Here is a 20,463-nt window from a genome sequence, read left to right on the forward strand (position 1 = left end):
AGGAGCTACACTGTAAGGGGGTGATAGCTGGGAGAACTTGGTAGGTAGGTGGTTTGAATGCATCCATGGAGGGAGCGAACAAGAACGAAGTGAAAAATGGAGCTAGAGGAACATGTCCTAACTCTGGATGACTGTGTGTGGAGGTGCTATCCCACTGCCATTACAAAGCAGCTCCCCTTCCTTTTCTGGGCAGGGCTGGATCCCTCCGAAGCCTCATATCGTTAGCCTGGTACCCTAGGTGTACCATATGTTACTGAGGAGACTAAACAGGACATATCTTTATATTTCCTAGTCCCAGAAATTTAAGTTTTTCAAATAGTCTAGGTGGGCAATTTGGAATGCTTCTAATTCTGATGTCATTTTGCAAAATCGTTTTTAGAGTCAGAGCTTTCACAGCAGGAAAATCCTCTTTACCTTGTTCCTCTGATTTACTGTGGTGGAAATGTCTCTTGACACTAATAGGTGTTCTGAGAAGCATTTCAACATGTAAGTTTCAGCGCAGTACACAGTTTGGAATGGTATGCATGGCTTTCTTCCTCGTACTTCTGTCATTTTGTTACAGGATTCCAGGACAGGAGGAAAAGAGAAACTGAGACAGGAAAGTTAAAACAAGGCCAAACAGTGTGGGCAATTTGAGGCCAGCTTGTAACTAGCAAGCCATTATTTCCTCAGCCAAGGACATGAAAACAAATGGTTAAAAAACCTCTCTAGTGTGAGAATGCAGAAAGGGAAGGGGGAAAGGGGAAAGGAAAAAAGGGCAGTTTTACTTCCTAAGCAGAGAAGCCAGCAGTCTTAAGACTTGGCATGATAAAGTTGCCAGGTGCTTCTCATCAATTCTGGGAAGGCCACAACAAAGTAAAAAAATAAAAATAAATAAATAAATAAAAAAAGGAGGGGGATGGGACCTTGAGAATTAATCTGTACCAAAATATTCATCAAATGAATTTTGAAACCTATGGACCAGGGGTATATAACACCTCGGACCCTCACACAACCTGCTTTTCAGATTAGCTAAGAGCCTGTTTGTGCTTTGTAAGCCAGATGTATAGGTTTGCCTGCTTGCTTTGCTTTTGCAATAAAGGTGCATTCTTTAATTAATTGACTTTTCACAACGCAGTCAAGGTCTCTCATATAAATTCATCTATATGCAGAGACAAGGATCGAGGTTGGGAACAGCCCTCTCCCACTGACTGAGGGGGCTGTCCACTAACACCTCTCTGGTGATGGTGAGAGGTGCCTCTAACAATTCTTATATAGTACCGTACAGCAAGAAAGATAATAAAGTGGAGAAAAAATGTCTTTAATAACATTTTCTCTAAGGATCAATATCATTGTGTAGTCTAACTGATTTTAAAAGCTTTCTTCCGGGCTCTATCTGGACATTTAATAGGATGGATAAGATTTATGAGTGTTCCCTCACTTGTGTGTAAGAAATAAACCAGAAACAGTTCATAAATTGTTTATTTTATACTGAAGGGTACAGGGTTGAAAGAGACCTTTAGGATTCATTTGGGGTATTCCCTGATTTCTGGAAGGAATGTGACTTGATTGTTGTATTAACTCAATATCTAAAATCTGCAAGGAAAGAAATTACACAATGTTTATTTGCATTAACTCACTTTTGTGTTTTATAACTCTGGCTGTTGGAAAATGTTCAATTCCCTTAAGAGCACAGGCTTCCAACACAGTAGCCTTATTAAGGCAAATATAAGTTAAATGCAATGAATTAGCCTAGAGAGTAGAGAACTTATTAATATTCAAATCCTATAGATAATGCCTAGCATAGAACATTATAAGTAATAGATGCCAAATAAATATGTATTAAATTGAATGAAACTGAAAAGCAGGGGGAAGGTTGTTGGGTTATCAAAGTGCATTATGGACTAGAGCAGTGCTTTTCAACTGTTGTGCCGCCAGAAATTTTAAAACATGCAATCCCAGACTATTTTAGTCAGGGGCACTGACCTCCTCCCCTTAAATTGTCAAAAAAAAAAAAAAATGACAACAGCCAACACAACAGTGGCCATCTGGTGTGAATGAATCAAAATAATACCTAATGTGTTGTTGTTTTTTGTCAGATTGGTAACAAATATATTTTTGGGTATGCTGCAGAATTTTAGTAATTAGTTTATGGTGCCATGAGGTGAAAAAGGTTGATAGCTGCTGGACCAGTGGCTTCATTGCTGTGTCCTACTTTCTCATTTCTGAAATCAACACTTAAATTACATTTAAAAAATTATGTGAAACAAGAAAAATGCTGACTTTCTCTGACGTTCATTCAATTATTCATTCAGCAAGTATTTATTGAACATCATGTGCTAGGCACTGTCCCAGGTTCTGAATATTTTATTTTTATTTTTTAATTGAATTTATTCAGGTGACATTGGTTCACAAAACCATACCGGTTTCAAGTGCACAACTCAGTGAAACATCATCTGCACACTGCATCGTGTCCCCATTGCCCCAAGCAAAGTCTCTTTCAGTCCCCATTTTCCCCTTTGCCCACCTCCACACACCCCACCCTCCTTTCCCTCTGGCTATCACCACAGTTTTCTGTGTCTATGTGTTATGTATACACGTGTTTTTCTAATGCCTTCACCTTCTTTCATCCAGTCACCCCATCCTGCTTCCCCTCTGACATCTGTCAGTCTGTATCCATGCCTCTGTTTCTATTTTGGTCATCAGTTTATTTTGTTCATTAGATTTAACATCTGAGTGAGATCATATGGTATTTGTCTTTTGCTGACTGGCTTATTTCACATAGCATAATAATTTCTAGATCCATCCATGCTGTCACAAAGGGTAAGATTTCCTTCTTCTATATGGCCAAGTAGGATTCCATTGTGTAAATGTACCACAGTTTTCTTATCCCCTCATCTACTGATGGGCACTTGGGCTAGTTCCAGATCTTGGCTATTGTAAATACCACTGCAATGAGCATGAATGCTATGTTTTAAACAATAGTGTATAATACTGAGAATCCCAATTGATTCTAAAACAACTAAAAGTTCCTGATGTGAGAGTTTAATGAGCTGTTGCTCAGAGTTTGCTATGAACACTTCACTGAATGTGGTTGCCTGATTTTTTTAAATACCACTAATCATATAATGTCGACTCTCTTAATACCACCAGTACAAAACCTGCACCTCCCCATCCAGAATCTTAAAGCTATGGAGTAATAGTGAGTTAAGAAACACAGTGTGGTTGGTAGAAAGAATTAATAGACTGGGAATTCACAAATTAGCCTCTGAAGTGGTGTTACCTCTGTCAAGAAACTGAATTCTGCAGAATCAGTTTCCTTAGCTATTAAATAAAATGAATTAGAAAAATGCTAAGGCCAATTTTAAGTCTGATATTCTATAATCTTTAATTAATTAAGATCCAGATAATTCTAAATACTGGGAGGAAGATAAACTCTACATTATTTGTTTGGGTCCAATTCCTATTAGTGATACAACAATTCCGCCCCCCCCCTTTTTTTTTGTATTGTGACACCAATACATCTACTATATACATATACATAAATCTGTATGTATAATTATTACTTTAAAAGTGGTCACCAAAGTCCCATCGTACAGGTGACTCAACCCTACAGGTTTTGCTGAGTATACTTGCTTTTGCTACAGCATGAACGTCCCTTCCCTTTGTACATTTTCTTTACAGACGGCAGAGCCAATGAAAAGGATGGAGTTGGGAATGGCAGTGGCTAGTGCATATTTGTGTTATGGCCCAAACTTAATTTTTATTTTTCAAGTTAAAAGGTTTCAAACTTCAAGGAGTTTAGTTTGTCATAGTTGGAATTTAGATAGCTCCTCTGGCTAACATTGGGCATGAAAAAAGGTAGCAAACAAGGGGAAGGACGTTTAAGTCCTAGGGGAGAAAAATAACGAAAGCTTTTAAAAAAATTGTTTGTTTTTTACAATTCAAATAAAAAGAATACTGCAATGCAGAAAGAGCTAGATCAGGGAATGGCGCTGAATAGGACACCTCAGAGCCCTATGTCAGTAAGTATTTGGGAACCTGGAACAGCAGGAGGCCCAAGTTCTTGCTGCCAGAAGGACTGGATGAATGAGAAAGGGAGTCTATTTCCACTTTAGTAGCTTTAAAATATATTCTTTAAAATATATCCAACTCCCCTGACTCAGAAAAAACACACACAAAACAACTCAATTAATAAATGTAAAATGTTGAGATATTGACGCCTTTCAAAAAAGGATGCAAACATTTGTTATCAAAAGTATTTCATTAGGAGCCAAAGATCTGAATTATCACAGAATCCATCTCAGGAAGTTCAGTACCGTTTGTTGCCCCCGTCGTAGGTCAGGGATGGTCTTCAGCACCAGCCGGCACCCCACGCGCCCAGTGCGCCTCGGGTCAAGGGCTGCGGCTCCCAGGGCGCGCGCCCGGGCCTGGGGCGGGGAGTGCGGGGCGGGTCCTGGCAGCGCCCAATCAGCAGCGGAGCCGGCGGTGGCGCTAGTGACGCAGCTGCGCTTCCCTCCGCCCCTCTGCGGGCCGCTCCCGGCGCTGTCGGCCTCGCGAGCTCCGCGCGGGGAGGGGAAGAGGAGGACTCCGGGCCGGCCGGGTGTCCGAGGGCGGCGGGTCGCGGGAAGGGGGAGACTGAGCATGCGCAGCCGCTCCGGCGAAGGCAGGGAGGAGGGGACCCGTGCGCGCGCGCACGAGCGGCCCGCCGGCGGCCGCGGGTGGAGGGGGCGGTTCCTCGAGTGTCGGCGGCCGGAGGGTGGGCAGGCTGGTGGCAGGTGCCGCCTGGGCCACCGCCGCAGCCTCCTCCGGGTCCCGAAGCTCCCGAGCCTCCGGAGGTGATGAGCTGGACTCCGTCGGGGGCTGCACCTGCCGGCTGCCCATCACTCCGCGCCTCCCGGCGTGACCTCGGCCTCCCAGCGCGCCCGATCCCCGCGGCGCGGTGCTGCCCCTGAGCGGGAGCGGCGGCGGCCTCCTCCGCACCGCGTCCTCGCTGGGGGGCCGCGCGGGGACAGCGCCGGGCCCCCTCCCCTCCCCCGTCCGCCGTCCTCAATGTCTCCACGGCGGGGAGGGGGCTGCCTGGGAGACGCGCTGAGCGGCCCCCCTCGGAGGTCCGTCGGCCGCAGCAGCAGCGCCCAGCCCGGCGCCCCGCAGCCTTGCCCGGCGGCGGCGGCCTGGAGGAGCCGCGCACCCGCCGCCGCCCCCGGAGCCTCACACCCGCTGCCGCCCCCCGGCGCCGGAGGAGAAGGCGGCGGGCGCCCCCCAGGGAAGATGAAGGCGGAGGGAGGTGACCACTCCATGATCAACCTGTCGGTGCAGCAGGTCCTGAGCCTCTGGGCCCACGGGACGGTGCTGAGGAACCTCACGGGTAATTGATGCGCCGGGGTGGGGACGCGGATGCGGGGCCACCCCTCGCCTTCTTCCTCCCGAGCGGAGGAAGAGCTCCTTGCCTTCCCGCCCCACCCCGTGTGCGCCTCCTCGGGAGACCGCGGTCCCAGGTGCTGGCCGGGAAGGTCTTATTGGAGCCACTCCGCGCGGGTTCCCGGGGCGCCGACGGCCGCCACCCGTTCGCCCCGCGCTCAGAGGCTTCCCAGTCTCGAGGGTGTGCGGGGGAGAACCCACGACCCCCGCCTCCCGCCTGGCAGAGGGAGGGCCCAGGGCCCTGCCTCCCTAGTACTCGCGGGGTAGCATCGCTGCTGAGACTTGGGCACAGTTGGCTTTTATGTACCCCCTCTTCCCCACTAGCGCACACACGCGTACACGCGCACCGCTTTTTACTGTTTAGATCTTTTTCTGTTTAGCTCTTCTTCTTTCTGGCAAATCTCAAACTGAACGCAGGACTTAAATTTCCTGCTCAAGATCAATTTGCTTCCATTGTTAACGTTTTGTTTTTTGGGAAGATAGATGACATGAAGTAGATTTCGGTGGGTCAGGGGCTGGGCCAAGGTCTAGTGATTGCAAGCATTTTAGTTTCAACCATATGTCTCCTCTCTCTCCTATTTCCTTTTGTCTGTCTGTCTTTCTCTCTCCTCCGCCGGCCTCAAGCTGCTGCTTGTGACATTTGATAATTTTGTGCATTTCCCTTCATTCTCAAGGCTATCAGGAGGGAATTGGACTGAACTACATTGTAATAATTAACATCAATTTATAGTGGTAAAAATGAGCAGTAATACTCATATTTTTATAGGATGTCTGGGCTTGCTTTGTGAAGAAACTTCTGGGTTTGTTAATGTGGAAATGCTTGTATTATCATACTCTGAGTTCTGAATTTTAAAAAGACCCTCTAGATTAGTATTTACAGGAAAGAGATTCTTTTGCATTTTGGTGACTCCTCGGTGCCTTATCCTCAGAGAAAAAACTTTAAAACATGCCCAGGATTTGATTCTTGAAAATGTATAAGACAGCTAGTTTTGATAGAACATTAGTATTTCAAAATGCATTATGTCAAACTGGCTAAGAGTAGGAAGAGTATACTGCAAATATAACTGGTATGCTATGGATATTCATTATATATGAATTATATGCCACAAGGATGACTTAGAGACACTGGTTTTCTTGAATGTGGAAGCTATAAAATTAAATTCTGGATTGACTCATGATGGCCTCAGTTTTAATACGTGGTTATTTAACTTGGAGCAAACTGACCTTACATGATGGTTTAAAGATAGGAACATGTTCTTAGTTCTGAAAAACTCTGTTGACATAAAGACCATTGTATGATTCAATGGAATTTAGGGATAGACTGCTTTGCCTTTTTACTATGGTTTTGCCTCATTGTGTATATTTCAAATGTTTTATCAGTTAGAGTATTTAGAAGAAATAGCTTTGGAGAACAGAGAAAATGTAAATGTAACTTACCTCTTGGCTGGATTTTACAATATTTTAAAATATTTACCTTAAGATTCTAATCATTATTTAGCAGCTTCCAGTTCTGCAAGTCAACCATTACGTTAGTAATAGTAGTTTGAGCCCAGCGTTAGCTCTAATTATCTCCTAATGCAATCTGAATAATCATCAGTTGCTCACAGGACTTTGCCATTTCATGGAGGATATGCAGAATGTCCCAAACTAGGACCGAAGTGGGCCTGGGGAATAAATGGAAAAAAGTAGAGTGTGAGTATGCAAAATGGTTTGTCAAGGTAAAAATGGAGAAGGAAATAGATTAGAAATATGTTTCACCAGCAGTTGAGTATACCACATGTTAGGAAGCACATCACTTTGGACTTTGGAAGTGGTAACATTCTGATGTGGTTTTTTATGGCCTTCTCTGTTCTGGTGACATATGAAGCTTAATCATTAGTCAAGATATGCTACCCACCTTTTAAATGTGGTCTATTAAAAACAAATCCTAAAACAACAAAAAATAATTTCTGCTATGTATCAGGTACTTCACATATATTCTTTCTAATCTTCAGAATAGCTCTCCAAAGTAGCTTTACAAAGAAGCTCAGAGAGGTAAATTCAGTTGCCCCAAATCACAGAGCTAGTAAATGGCTGAGCGAGGCTTTAAAAACCCAGGCTTTGCCTGCAGAACGACTCTTTCCCCTTTTCCAGGATGTTTGCTAGCATTATAGTATCTGGCACATAGTCAATGCTCAATGCATATTTACAGAATTTTAAAAATAGTACTAACAGTTCCATGATTTAAACATTCTATTTGTGTTATTTTTTGACTACATCGTTTGAAGTAAATATGCTGTTAACTAGGGAATGAGGTGTTTCCATAACTTTTGTAGATAATTGTCAAAGCTTTAAAACACAAATGCTTATTGAAAGTGCTTTTGTGCTAGTTAACCATACTTCCATGTATTTTATTTAATGTTGTCAACAATCTTGAGAGAGATTGTTTACCCTTATTTTACACATTTAGACATTGAAGTGAAGAGTAACTTGCTTACATCTGATAGCTAATAAGTTAAATATCATTACCTTTTTTCAAAGTATGATAACATTAAGTCAGAAAGCATTTTGTCATCATAATAAACTTGGAAGAGAAGCAGGTAAAAGAAAGGAGCCAGACTGATTTGGATTTAAGATATGACTGTGTAAAGGATTTGTAGAATTCTGATTAATAGGAATTCTGGTTATTAAAAGCCAATTAAAGGGGGAACACACTCTCATTTCTATTTTTTTGAAAAATATTTTTTTTTATTGATTTCAGAGAGGAAGGGAGAGGGGGAGAGAGAGAGAAACATCAGTGATGAGAGGGAATCATGATCGGCTGCCTCCTGCATGCCTACTGGGGACCGAGTCTGATACCTGTGCCTATACCTTGACTGGGAATCAAACTGTGACCTTCAGGTTCCCAGGTCGATGCTCAACTACTGAGCCACACCAGACTGGCTCTATTTTTTTCTTTATACAAACCAAAAGTTTCTTTTTCTTCTTCTCTTTATATCTTATCCCATAAGTGAAGCGGGAACATTTTTTATTGACCTTTTTATCTTAGAGACTGACCTTTAGAAGGCAGTCTTGAGTATGTATCACTTCGATAGAAATAAATGTTTAAAAAGCGATCATGAGAACTAACTTAATATTTTAGAGCTAGAAGTTATGTTGTTCAGCGACTTCACTTTGGAAATATCAAGTGTCACATTGTCGAGGTGAAGGGCATGGTGGGGATCAAACAGTTGCTTAATAATGGAGGCAGGGCTGGAACTAACCTTCCCTGACCCTTAGTTCTGTGCCTTTTCCTTTTCCTCCACATGGCTTTTTTCAGGCAAGTGTGTTGAACGATTAATCTTAACGTACTTAAGAATAGCCTGGTAAGTATTTGTCCCAATGAACCCAAGAATGTATGACTGGAATTTATTTCTATCCATCTAATAAAATATATTAGGAAATGCAAGAATTATTGAATAATAGTGCTTTGTAAAATTTTAAGTTGCTTTTGCCTGTGTAAAAGTTAGTGATTCATATTTATATATATCCACTTTTAGAAATCCTATGAAGTTCAGGCTGTTATTTATTTTTCCTCCTTCATGGAAGACACTAGGATTGAGAGGACTTCATATAGAGCAGATTAATATCTGGAGACCCCCATGTCTGTCACTTAGTAACCAAAGTGTATGATTCATAAGATTCCTGAAGTGTTAACTGTGTATAGGTTAGATGGGTCTTTAGCTTACTAAAGTAGAGAGATAAATGGCTTTCTTTCTCAATTTTTTTTTCTTTCTCTGAATTGTTCCTAATACCCTGGCCCCAATCTAAAATTAGAGTCAGTGTATATATATACTCTTTCAGTTTCATGGGTTACTTGATTTTAAAAAATATTCTACAATAAACTGTCTTCCTTTGCTTTACCTTTATTTTCTCAACTTTGTGTTCTGACCTAAATTTGGTTTAGAGAAGAATTTTTTACTTAGAAATAGGCAGGATGCCTAAACCCTTGGATAAACACAGATCCAGGCTGGTGTTGGAAAAGGGATAATTGGTCCCTGGGAAAAAGGCAAAGGCTGGCCTTAAGCTGTCTCTTCTCTCAGTGACAGTGGCAAATGTGGGGGCAGGTGCTCCCCTTTTTCTATTGGTAATAAGCATTGGGAGGCTGGGAATTCAAACTGGAAGGAAAGTCAACCGTCTGTGTGTGTGCATATATGTGTGTGTCTATATTAAATGTATGTGCTTATTTTTGCAGTATGTACACACACACTATTGTAGTTCCCTTTTAGACTTTACACTTACTAAGCCACTTTAGTGTTAATATTATCAGCAAAAAAAGAGAAAGAGGGAAAATAATTGTTATCTACCATAGGTATCTGGAATTGCTTATACCACATGCTAGTAAAGCCGGCACCTTCCGTTAGCCGTGCTCCCAAGTCGGTTTGCTTTTCTCGGTGTTATTTTGTATCCTAGGTTACGATTAAGTTTAATTCCTCTTCCTAACTGCTCTGTTATTGGAGGTGAGTTTATGTGGATAAAATTATTTCAAATGTCCACTTATAGGTATTTCTGTTTTGTAAATGTAGCCTTAAAGACAAGTACTTCTTTTCAGTATTGTGCTGGACTCCAAAATTAGCTGTTTCTGAAATAGATGTGAAAAAAATTCTGTATTATTTTGTGGTACAGAGCCAATTAATAAGTGATGGTATGATTTGTACTTTATAGGAGTTTGCTTTTTGGAAGGTTGTATATCTTATTGCGAGGGAAGCTACTGTAGTTTTTCAAAAATTAGAATTTTTATCTTCAGGTTTTAAAAATTCCCATTTCATTATCTTTGAACCATATCCTCTGGCAATACCAAGTCTAAGGTCCAGATGACATGTTTTAAATCTAAAGCAATTTCTGGATAAGTCTTGGGACTGTGTAAGCTATGATTTTGACAATTTAATAGTTAACTAGTAGTTAACTATCAGGTATAAATTTATCTTTGCTTAGTTCAGTTGTGATAGGCTAATTATGTATTTTTTAAAATAGATTTCTATTGATTTCAGAGAGGAAAGGAGAAAGAGAGAGAGATAGAAACCTCAACGATGAGAGAGAATCATTGATCAGCTGCCTCCTGCACATCCCTTACTGGGGATAGGGCCAGCAACCCGGGCATGTCCTAACCGGGAATCGAACTGTGGCCTCCTGGTCCATAGGTCAGTGCTCAACCACTGAGCCATGCTGGCTGAGCTAATTACGTATTTTTAATGACTAAGTATTTTAACAAAAATCATAGAGTGAACAGTGGCGGTAGCAACACATTTGAGAGAGTTCTCATTAGACTATTATATTCCAGTGACCTTAGCTAAGTAGATGAAACTTGGAAATAGGAAAAGATTTTCCACCAAATTTCATACAAGAAAAAAAAAAAAAAAAGGAACCATACTTTTACCTGGATCCAGTTACTTGTGTTCTTATAATATAATCTTGTAATGTAGTCTAGGAGCATGTTATGAACTTATTGCAGTATGACTATGACAAATGAAAACAGTTTTGGGGAATATAGATTGCTAGATTAATTAGTGTTACCTTTTTAACATATCCAGTATCTTCTTTTATTTGATATTCTATCTTAATATTTGAAGGTAAATCAGTTTTCTAAGTTTATTTCATAATCCTGACATGGCTTGTAAATAATTCTTACATTAAAAAATTCATCTTTAGGGTTTCAATACTTAGGAAAGAGAGTGATACATTTCCTTTTAAGACATTTTACTTTTAGTAGTTAACAACACTTAACACTTTTCAGTGTGGTGGGCATTGTTCTGAGGCAGTTATGAATATTATTTTATTGGATCCTTATAATAACCTTGTGAGGTAAGGAACCATTATTGATTCCACTTTTAAAAGTAGAGAAACTGTTTCAGACAATATCTTGTTCCTGCTTACAAAATACATAATCCAGGACTTGGAAAATTATCAGTCAATCCAATTCAGCAAACATTGTAGTAACAGTCAGAGATACCATACCACATCATGACTGTTTTTAAGAAGTTTATGTTGTAGTGAGTATGAATTTACAAATCTTTGTATTTGTTATTTATTGCCGAGTAATAAATTACCCCAGAATTTACCAGTTTAAAACCAAACACATTCATTTTCTTGTACAGTTTCTAGTACTCAGGAATCTGGGAATGGTTTTGCTGGTTGTGGCTCATCATCTTACAGAGGTAACAGTCAAGCTGTCAGCCTGGACTGCAATCTCTACAGACCTGATTGTGCTGGAGGGTTGGCTCACTTCCAGGCACTTTCATGTGACTGCTGGTAGGAGGCATCCAGGGGCTGCTTATAATATGGCTTTCGTGGTAGTGAGTGGTCAGAGGGAGAGAAACCAAAACAGAATTCATAGGGTCTCTTATGATCTAATCTTGGAAGTGGTATCCCATCACTTCTGCTGTACTCTATTGGTCACACAACTGTGGTATGTTGTCCAGGGGACTGTACCAGATCAGGATCATTGGGGGCCTCCCAGAGGCTGGCTGCCCCAGTCCTGGAGGTAGGTATGGGGAGTAGGGAATGAGGCCCTGAATGGGAAGACTAGAGGTAACATAGTGGGTGAAGGGGATGAAGTATCTAAACAGTGGTCGGCAAACTGCGGCTCGTGAGCCACATGTGGCTCTTTGGCCCCTTGAGTGTGGCTCTTCCACAAAATACCACGTGCGGACGCGCATGTACAGTGCGATTGAAACTTCGTGGCCCATGCGCAGAAGTTGGTATTTTGTGGAAGAGCCACACTCAAGGGGGCCAAAGAGCCGCATGTGGCTCACGAGCCGCAGTTTGCTGACCACTGATCTAAGAGAAACAGGTGCCTAGAAAAAGCAAAACCCATCCTGATACATTGAAGAATTATACTAAAATGCAGTATCTAGCATTTTTAAGGGTTAATCTTATTGGATATTTCTTGATTATTAGTCATGTCAGTCTCTGGTAAATACTGATAAAGATGATAATATCAATCATTGTCCCTAAAGAGCTCATGGGCTAAAGACACCGACTAACCATGAGGTTAAGTAATTCTTTTGTGGCTTGTTGAGTTCAGGGAGAACCAGGTAGTGGGTTTTGAAGGCAACAGAAGAGGTAAAGAGTGGAGAAAGAATGATGGAGAGAAAGGAAAGATGAACTGCCTGTAGGATGGACCAGGAATACTATCAGGACTTGATTAGGTTTAAAAGTATTACTTGAATATCTGTCCAACTAAGATGTTTTCATTAGTAATGTGAAACTGGATTTTCATTATCAAATTCCGGTTTCATTCCCTCCCATGAATTACTTTAATCCCGCAGGATTTCTAAACCTTGCTACATATTAGAATCACCTGGGGCTGGTTAAGGGTACAGATCCAGGGCCTCAGCCCCTGTCTATGGAATTAGGGTCTTTGAGAACGGAGGCTAGGAAATCACCTTTTAAACTAGCTCTTCAGGTAATTTTGTTATTGAGGGTTCAAGGCTTGGGAACACCTGATTTTAAAAAATTAAGTTTTTTAGTAATCAATTTGTAGGTATGTAAGATATATAATGTGCTTTAATATGGAGTATTTAGGATAGCTAAAATTTATTAAAATATCAATATTAATGATCCAGTTATTTCCAAGAGGATGCTATAACCAGCTTTTATTAAGTGACTTTTAGCATTAAAATCATATATCTTTTAAAAATGTTTTATTTATATGAACTACTAGAGGCCCGGTGCACAAACTTGGTGCGCAGAGGGGGTGGGTTCCCTCAGCCCAGCCTGCACCCATTCCAATCGGGGACCTCTGGAGGGTTGGACACTCCTCTCACAATCTGGGACTGCTGGCTCCTAACCACTCACCTGCCTGGCTGCCTGATTGCCCCTAACCCCTCTGCCTGCCTGCCTGATTGCCCCTAACTGCCCTTCCCTGTCAGCCTGATCTCACCCCCAACTGCCTCTGCCCGCCTGATCACCCCTAACTGCCCTCTCATGGCCAATTTGGTTCTGATTGGTCAGTTTCTATGCCAGTCAGCATCAAAAGCTCCACCTCCTAGGCAGCCATTGGCTCCTCACAGTTGACCCAGATTTTGTTCTGTTTGGTCAGTTTCTATGCTAGTCAGCATCTCTGAGCCTATCAGCCGGGCCTGGTCAGAAAGGTGGGACTGATCAACAGCCCTGGTGGAGGCCTGGAGAGAAATGGAGGTGCGGCTGTTAGCCAGACCAGGAGAGAAAAAGAGGCAAGTTCTGATCAATGGCTGCCACAGAGGCTACGGATCAGACTCTGCCCCTCTCTCTGCAGGCCTCTCTCCGGGCCTGATCCACAGCCCCCTAGGCAGTCAGTGCTGGGTTAGGGCACCTGCAGCAGCCCCAGTCAGTGCTGTGTCGCCACAGCAACACAGCACTGACTTCTGGTCTGGTCAAGCCTTTGGTCATAATCAGTCATTATGATCCTGACTCTTTATTATATAGACTAGAGGCCCGGTGCACAAAAATTTGTGCACTCGGGGGGGAGGGGGGTCCCTCAGCCCGGCCTGTGCCCTCTCGCAGTCTGGGACCCCTCGGGAGATAACGACCTGCTGGCTTAGGCCTGCTCCCGGGTGGCAGAGGGCAGGCCCAATCCCTAGGTGCAGCCCCTGGTCAGGCTCAGAGCAGGGCCGATTGGGGAGTTGGGACGCTGCCCCCTGTCATGCACAGAGCAGGGCGGATCTGGAAGTTGCGATGCCACCCCTAGTCACGCTCAGGGTAGGGCCCATTGGGGGGTTGGGGCACCGCCCCCTGTCACACTCAAGGCAGGGTCGATAGGGAAGTTGCGGCACCACCCCCTGTCATACACAGAGCAGGGCCAATTGGTGTTGGGGCACTGCCCCCTGTCATGCACTGAGCAGGGCCCATCAGGGGGGTTGGAGCTCCTTACCCTGTCACGCACAGAGCAGGGCCCATCAGGAGGTTGAGGAGCTCCCCCCGTCACTCACAGAGTAGGGCTGATAGGGGAGTTGGGGCACCGCCCCCTGTCACACACACAGCAGGGTGGATCAGGGGGTTGGGGCGCTGCCCTCTATCACCCACAGAGCAGGGCCGATCAGGGGGTTGGGGTGCCGCCACTCTCACACTCAGGGCAGGGCTGATGGGGAGGTTATGGCTCTACCCTGTCACACACAGAGCAGGGCCGATCAGGGGGTTGGGGCGCCGCACCCTGTCACACACAGAGCAGGGCCGATCGGGTTTGGGGCGCGGCACCCTGTCACACACAGAGTCGCAGGACGATCAGGGGGTTGGGGAGCTCCCCCATATCAGGCACAGAGCAGGGCTGATCAAGAGGTTGGGGCGCCTTCCCCTGTCACGAACAGAGCAGGGCGGATAGGGAGGTTGTGGCCCCGCCCCCTGTCACACACAGGGCTGCAGGGCGATCAGGGGGTTTGGGCGCTGCCCCCTGTCATGCTGATCTTGGTGCCGGGAGGCCTCTCGGCTCCGCTGATCCCGGTGCTGGGAGGCATATTACCCTTTTACTATATAGGATAGAGGCCTGGTGCATGGGTGGGGCTGGCTGGTTTGCCCTGAAGGGTGTCCTGGATCAGGCACTGGGGTGCCTGGCCAGCCTGGGTGAAGGGATGATGGATGTTTGCAGCTGGTCACACACCCTTCAGGGTGGGGGTCCCCACTGGGGTGCCTGGCCAGTCTGGGTGAGAGGCTGAGGGCTGTTTTCAGGCTGGCGGGTGACTGAAGCTCCCAACTGCTCCTTTTTTTCTTTTTTTCATTCTGGGCCAGCTTTAGCTCTGGCTCCAGCTATGGGGCCTCTGCTGCTGAAAGCAGGTATCTGGTTTGTTTGGGTTCTATAATCGAAACAATGTATAACTCCAGCTCTGAGATCCCGGCTTGCTGAAAGCAGGTTTCTGGGGTTTTGTTTAACTTCTATATTTGTTACAATGTTTCAAACTGCAGGCTCCAAGGCTGGCAAGGCAGGCGGGGAAGGTTGTTTTCCTCCGTGACTGAAGCAAGCAAGCCTCATGTTAGCTTCAAACTGCCTGGCTACCGGCCGCCATCTTGGCTGGCAGTTAATTTGCATATCGCCCTGATTAGCCAACGGGAAGGGTAGCGGTCGTACGCTAATTACCAGGTTTCTCTTTTATTATATAGGACTAGTGGCCCGGTGCACAAAATTCGTGCACGGGGGAGGTGGTGTTCCTCAACCCAGCCTGCACCTTCTCCAATCTGGGACCCCTTGAAGGATGTCCTACTGCTGGTTTACAGGGATTGGGCCTGAACTGGCAGTCGGACATCCCTTTTGCAATCCGGGACTGCTGGCTCCTAACCGCTCACCTGCCTGCCTGCCTGCCTGCCTGATTGCCCCTAACCACTCTGCCTGCCTGCCTGCTTGCCCCCAACTGTCCCCTGCCGCCGGCCTGCTTGCCCCCAAATGCCCTCCCGCCAGCCTGATCACCCCCACTGCTCCCCATGCCAGTGTGCTCATCCCCAGCTGCCTCCCCTGCCAGCCTGCTCACCCCCAACTGACCCCCCTGCTGGCCTGCTCACCCCCATCTTCCCTCCCTACTGGCCTGCTCGCCCCCAACTGCCCCCCTGCTGGCCTGCTCACTCTAAACTGCTCCCCCCTGCTGTCCTAATCACCTCCAACTGACCCCCACTGACAGCCTGCTTGCCCCCAACTGGCCCTCCTGCTGGTCTGCTTACACTCAACGGCCCCGCCCTCCCACCAGCATGATCACCCACAACTGCCCTCCCCTCTTGGCCTCTAACCACCTCTACCTCAGCTCTGCCACCATGGCTTTGTCCAGAAGAACATCTGGAAGGTCTCCCAGTCTAATTAGCATATTACCCTTTTATTAGTATAGATAGAGGCCTGGTGCATGGGTGGGGGCCAGCTGGTTTGCCCTGAAGGGTGTCCCAGATCAGTGTGGGAGTTCCCTTGGGGCATGGGGTGGCCTGGGTAAGGGGCCTGTGGTGGTTTCCAGGCCAGCCACACCCTCATGGGGTGGGGGTCCCCACTGGGGTGCCTGGCCAGCCTGGGTGAGGGGCTGATGGATGTTTGCAGGCTGGCCACAGCCCCTGGCGACCCAAGCTCCCAGCCCCTCCTTTTTTTTTTCAGCGCCTCCTTGAGCGGAGGGAAGCAGATATCTGGGATTTATTTATCTTCTATAATTGAAACTTTGTAGCTTTGAGCGGAGGCCAGGGCTGGCCAGGGCAGGTGGGAAGCTTGGCTTCCTCCATTACTGGGGGCAACCCAAGCCTCCTGCCCTCTCCAGCTCCGTGGCCGCAGCCATCTTGGTTGGGTTGATTTGCACACTTGCTCCTGATTGGCTGGTGGGCGTGGCTTGTGGGTGTAGCAGAGTGACACCAATTTGCATGTTTCTCTTTTATTAGTGTAGATTAGCTATAGAGAATAATGCTTACGAAATAATAGTATTTTTAAAATTCTAGGCTGTTTATATTAAATCTGAAGTATATGGGAGAATTAAACATTAACACTGTTTATGTAAATACATACATAATGAGCAGTTATTGGAATTACCCCTCCCCCCAGTATAATTTGGGTTCTGCTAGATTTCTGTATGCAAATAAAGAGTTTAAATAAGCACTAGGATCCTTGAGTTTTTAAGTGAAGAACCTGAGTTTTATCCTTGAATGCTACTAATTAGCCTTTGTACTTAAGACAACCCACCTATTTCTGAGGCCTGGGTTTTCTCATTCATAATACAACCTAATGCCCACAGCTTTCATATTAAAAGCTGATTTAGAAATTTTAATGAGTTGAGAAAAAGTTTAGAGATTTTACTGAGTTAAGAAAAACATTTATATTTTCATAGAAACTTGTTTCTTTACTCTTTAAAACTAAGAAAATTCTTTTTTAAGAATTGATATGCTAATATGCTAATTAGTTGGGTTTTGGTTTAGGACCTAGAAAATCTTTGGTGTTTGAATACCATTTAATAGCTCCTATAATTAGGCCTTCTTTTTTAAAAATATATTTTATTGATTTTTTACAGAGAGGAAGGGAGAGGGATAGAGAGTTAGAAACATCGATGAGAGAGAAACATCGATCAGCTGCCTCCTGCACACCTCCTGCTGGAGATGTGCCTGCAACCAAGGTACATGCCCTTGACCGGAATTGAGCCTGGGACCTTTCAGTCTGCAGGCCGACGCTCTCCACTGAGCCAAACTGGTTAGGGTAGGCCTTCTTAAAACTTGGTTTAGGAAATTGAATTCAGTATCTGAAGATCCCTTCAAGTTCTGAAATTATGTTGTTTTTGTTTTTTCAATCCCCATTCGGTATAAACTGCTCCCTCAGGATTACTGTCAATAATACCTGAGGTGTGCCCTAACCAGTTTGGCTCAGTGGATAGAGCGTCAGCCTGCAGACTGAAAGGTCCCAGGTTTGATTCTGGTCAAGGGCATGTACCTTGGTTGCAGGCACATCCCCAGTAGGTGTGCAGGAGGCAGCTGATCGATGTTTCTCTCCCATCGATATTTCTAACTCTCTATCCCTCTCCCTTCCTCTTTGTAAAAAATCAGTAAAATATACTAAAAATAATAATAATACCTGAGGTGTGACTGTCTTGACATGCTTGTGCATTGCTTGCTTCGTTTTTCTGGTGGTGCTTTTATTTTCTGATCTGCCATTCATGTTAAGAATTTGTTATTAGGTATTTCATTGTAAGTTCGTTTATTGATGTAAAAAGTTCATTTTTCAATGTTCAGTGTAAATATCTCTTTGTAATGTTATATCATGAGATCATTCGCTGAGTTAAGGACAGTGACTAAATCAAACAAATGTAATTTAAGATGCTTGAGGGCAGACAAGTAATAACAATAGAAACTGTTGCATAATCTGTTATAATTTTATAATTAGATTCAGATTCTGATTATAAACCCTATATTTTATAACTGAGTGATAACTAATCATTATGAGGAAGAACAAACTGAATGACATCCTTAGGAAGATAATGCTGTAGCTTAAATATAGAACAATTTTTTAGAACTATTTTAAATAGCTTAACCTGATTTCTTTAAAGCAATTGATATTCAGATTGTTTTAAATTAAAAACCTGTTTTTCTAAGAATTTTACTATTCAATGATGAGTACTGTAATTTACAGTTTAAAATTACATAATTATCTAGTGAAAGGGTAATTTAGTTTAAGTGGGTAATAAACTGTATTGCCATTAGCTTTAAGAGAGGCAGTATATTAAAGTAGCTCTTGAAGGTGTCAAAATTAAATTTAAAATCTAGTGTTTTTGCTCTTTTTTAAGAAGCAGAATTAAATATCCAACACAGCTTTAACTTCTATGTTAAATGAGGTTTCAAGTGCAAAAACAGTAACTTATTTTTAAATCTGACTAAAATGTTAGTGTGATTAAAAATAAGAAAATATATCTTACGTTTATCTTCACTGTTACTCATTTCTTTGTGTAGAGTTAGGATTCCATGTAGTAGTATACTTCTGTCTGAAGAACTTCCTTTAATATGTCTTGTAGCACAGGTCTGTTGGCAGTTAATTCTCCCAGCATTTTTCTTTCTGGAAAAAGTCTTCATTTCACCTTCAGTTCTTACAGGTTTTTTCCCTTTCAGTCTTTTTTTAAAATGTCATTCTGTTGTCTTCTGGTTTGATAGTTTCTTTTTTTTTTTTTAAATATATTTTATTGATTTTTCACAGAGAGGAAGGGAGAGAGATAGAGAGTTAGAAACATCGATGAGAGAGAAACATCGATTAGCTGCCTCCTGCACACCTCCTACTGGGGATGTGCCCGTAACCCAGGTACATCCCCTGGGTTTTTTTTTTTTTCTCTTTATCCAGTTCCTTTATTTGAGCGGAGGGCACCCAGAAGACGCCATCCACTTGCAAACTCAGGGCCAACAAAGGATGGCCCAGTCTCTCCCGGCTTAGCCCTGCGTCACCGTCCATGGGCGGCAGCTCTGCCCCGCACCTGCAGGCCATGTCAGGTAGACGTGTCCATCTCAGGGACCTCAGTGGATACTTCGGTGGGCACTGCCAGCCGCTGGGGGGGCACATAGGAGCCCATACCCGCTGCCCTCTCAGCCTCTTCCTGAGTGTAGGGCTCCACGCTCAGCTGCTTTAGCCTTTTCTTGTGGTCTTTGGATCGGAGGTGGGTCTTCAGGTTGGCGGAATCGATTCCTTGACCGGAATCGAACCTGGGACCCTTCAGTCCGCAGGCTGACGCTCTATCCACTGAGCCAAACCGGTTTCGGCTGATAGTTTCTGATGAGAAGTGTACTCTACTTTTTATCTTTGTTCCTCTGTGTCTAATATAACTGGAGTCCTAGAAGGAGAAGAAAGAATGGAGAAGAAAAATATTTGAAGAGAGACCATTTGAACCATTTGAAATTATTCCATAGCTCTTGGATGGTCTCTATTTTTCCTTCTCCTATTATATTTCAGTTTGAATAATTTCTATTGTTTTATCTTTAAGTTCACTGATTCTTTGCTTAGCTGTGTCCAGTCTGCTGGTGGGCCTATTAAAGGAATTTTTTTATCTCTGAGATAATATTTTTTGTTGTTACTGTATTTCTAGGATTTTCATTTGACTTTTTCTTAGATTGTCTGTCTCTTTGCTGAAATTTCTCATCTGTTCATGAGAATTGTCCACCTTTTTCATGAGAGTCTTTAACGTGTTCATTATAGTTATTTTAAAGTCCTTGTCTGGTTATTCTAAAATCTGGATCATCTCTGGGTCTGGTTTTGTTGATCACTTTATTTCTTAGCAGTGGTTTGTTTTTCCTGTTTCGAGTGGGTCTCATAATTTTTTTTTAAATTCCCACCTGAGGATATGTTTGTTGATTTTAGAAAGAAAGGGAGAGAGAGAGAGGTGAGAGAAATATCAATTGGTTGGCTCCATTACATGCCCAGCCTGGGGACTGAACCCTTAACCTAGATATGTGCCCTGACTGGGAATTGAGCCCACAACCCTTTTGGTGTGTGGGATGAAGCTCCAACCAACTAAGCCGCCTGGCCAGGACTGTCTCAAAATTTTTTATTAAATGCAGGACTTTATATGCATAGCAGTACAGACTGAAGTATGTAGTATTTATGCCAGCAAATAGGCTGCTGCTTGTTAGCCTAGAATGTGAAGAGTTGAT

At 43.8% G+C, this 20,463-nt stretch overlaps 1 protein-coding gene across 1 annotated transcript in view; it reads left to right on the forward strand.

Moving 5' to 3' along the window:
- The first annotated feature begins 4,538 nt into the window (after positions 1–4,538).
- TMEM170B (transmembrane protein 170B) overlaps positions 4,539–20,463 on the forward strand; it is a 37,084-nt gene continuing 21,159 nt past the window's right edge. The window contains exon 1 of the mRNA XM_059688633.1: positions 4,539–5,347. Within this exon, the coding sequence (XP_059544616.1) occupies positions 5,032–5,347 (316 nt within the window). The 5' untranslated portion in view covers positions 4,539–5,031. The remainder of the gene's footprint in view (positions 5,348–20,463) is intronic.

This window comes from Myotis daubentonii, chromosome 3, assembly GCF_963259705.1.
Source record: "Myotis daubentonii chromosome 3, mMyoDau2.1, whole genome shotgun sequence".
Lineage (NCBI taxonomy): Eukaryota > Metazoa > Chordata > Mammalia > Chiroptera > Vespertilionidae > Myotis > Myotis daubentonii.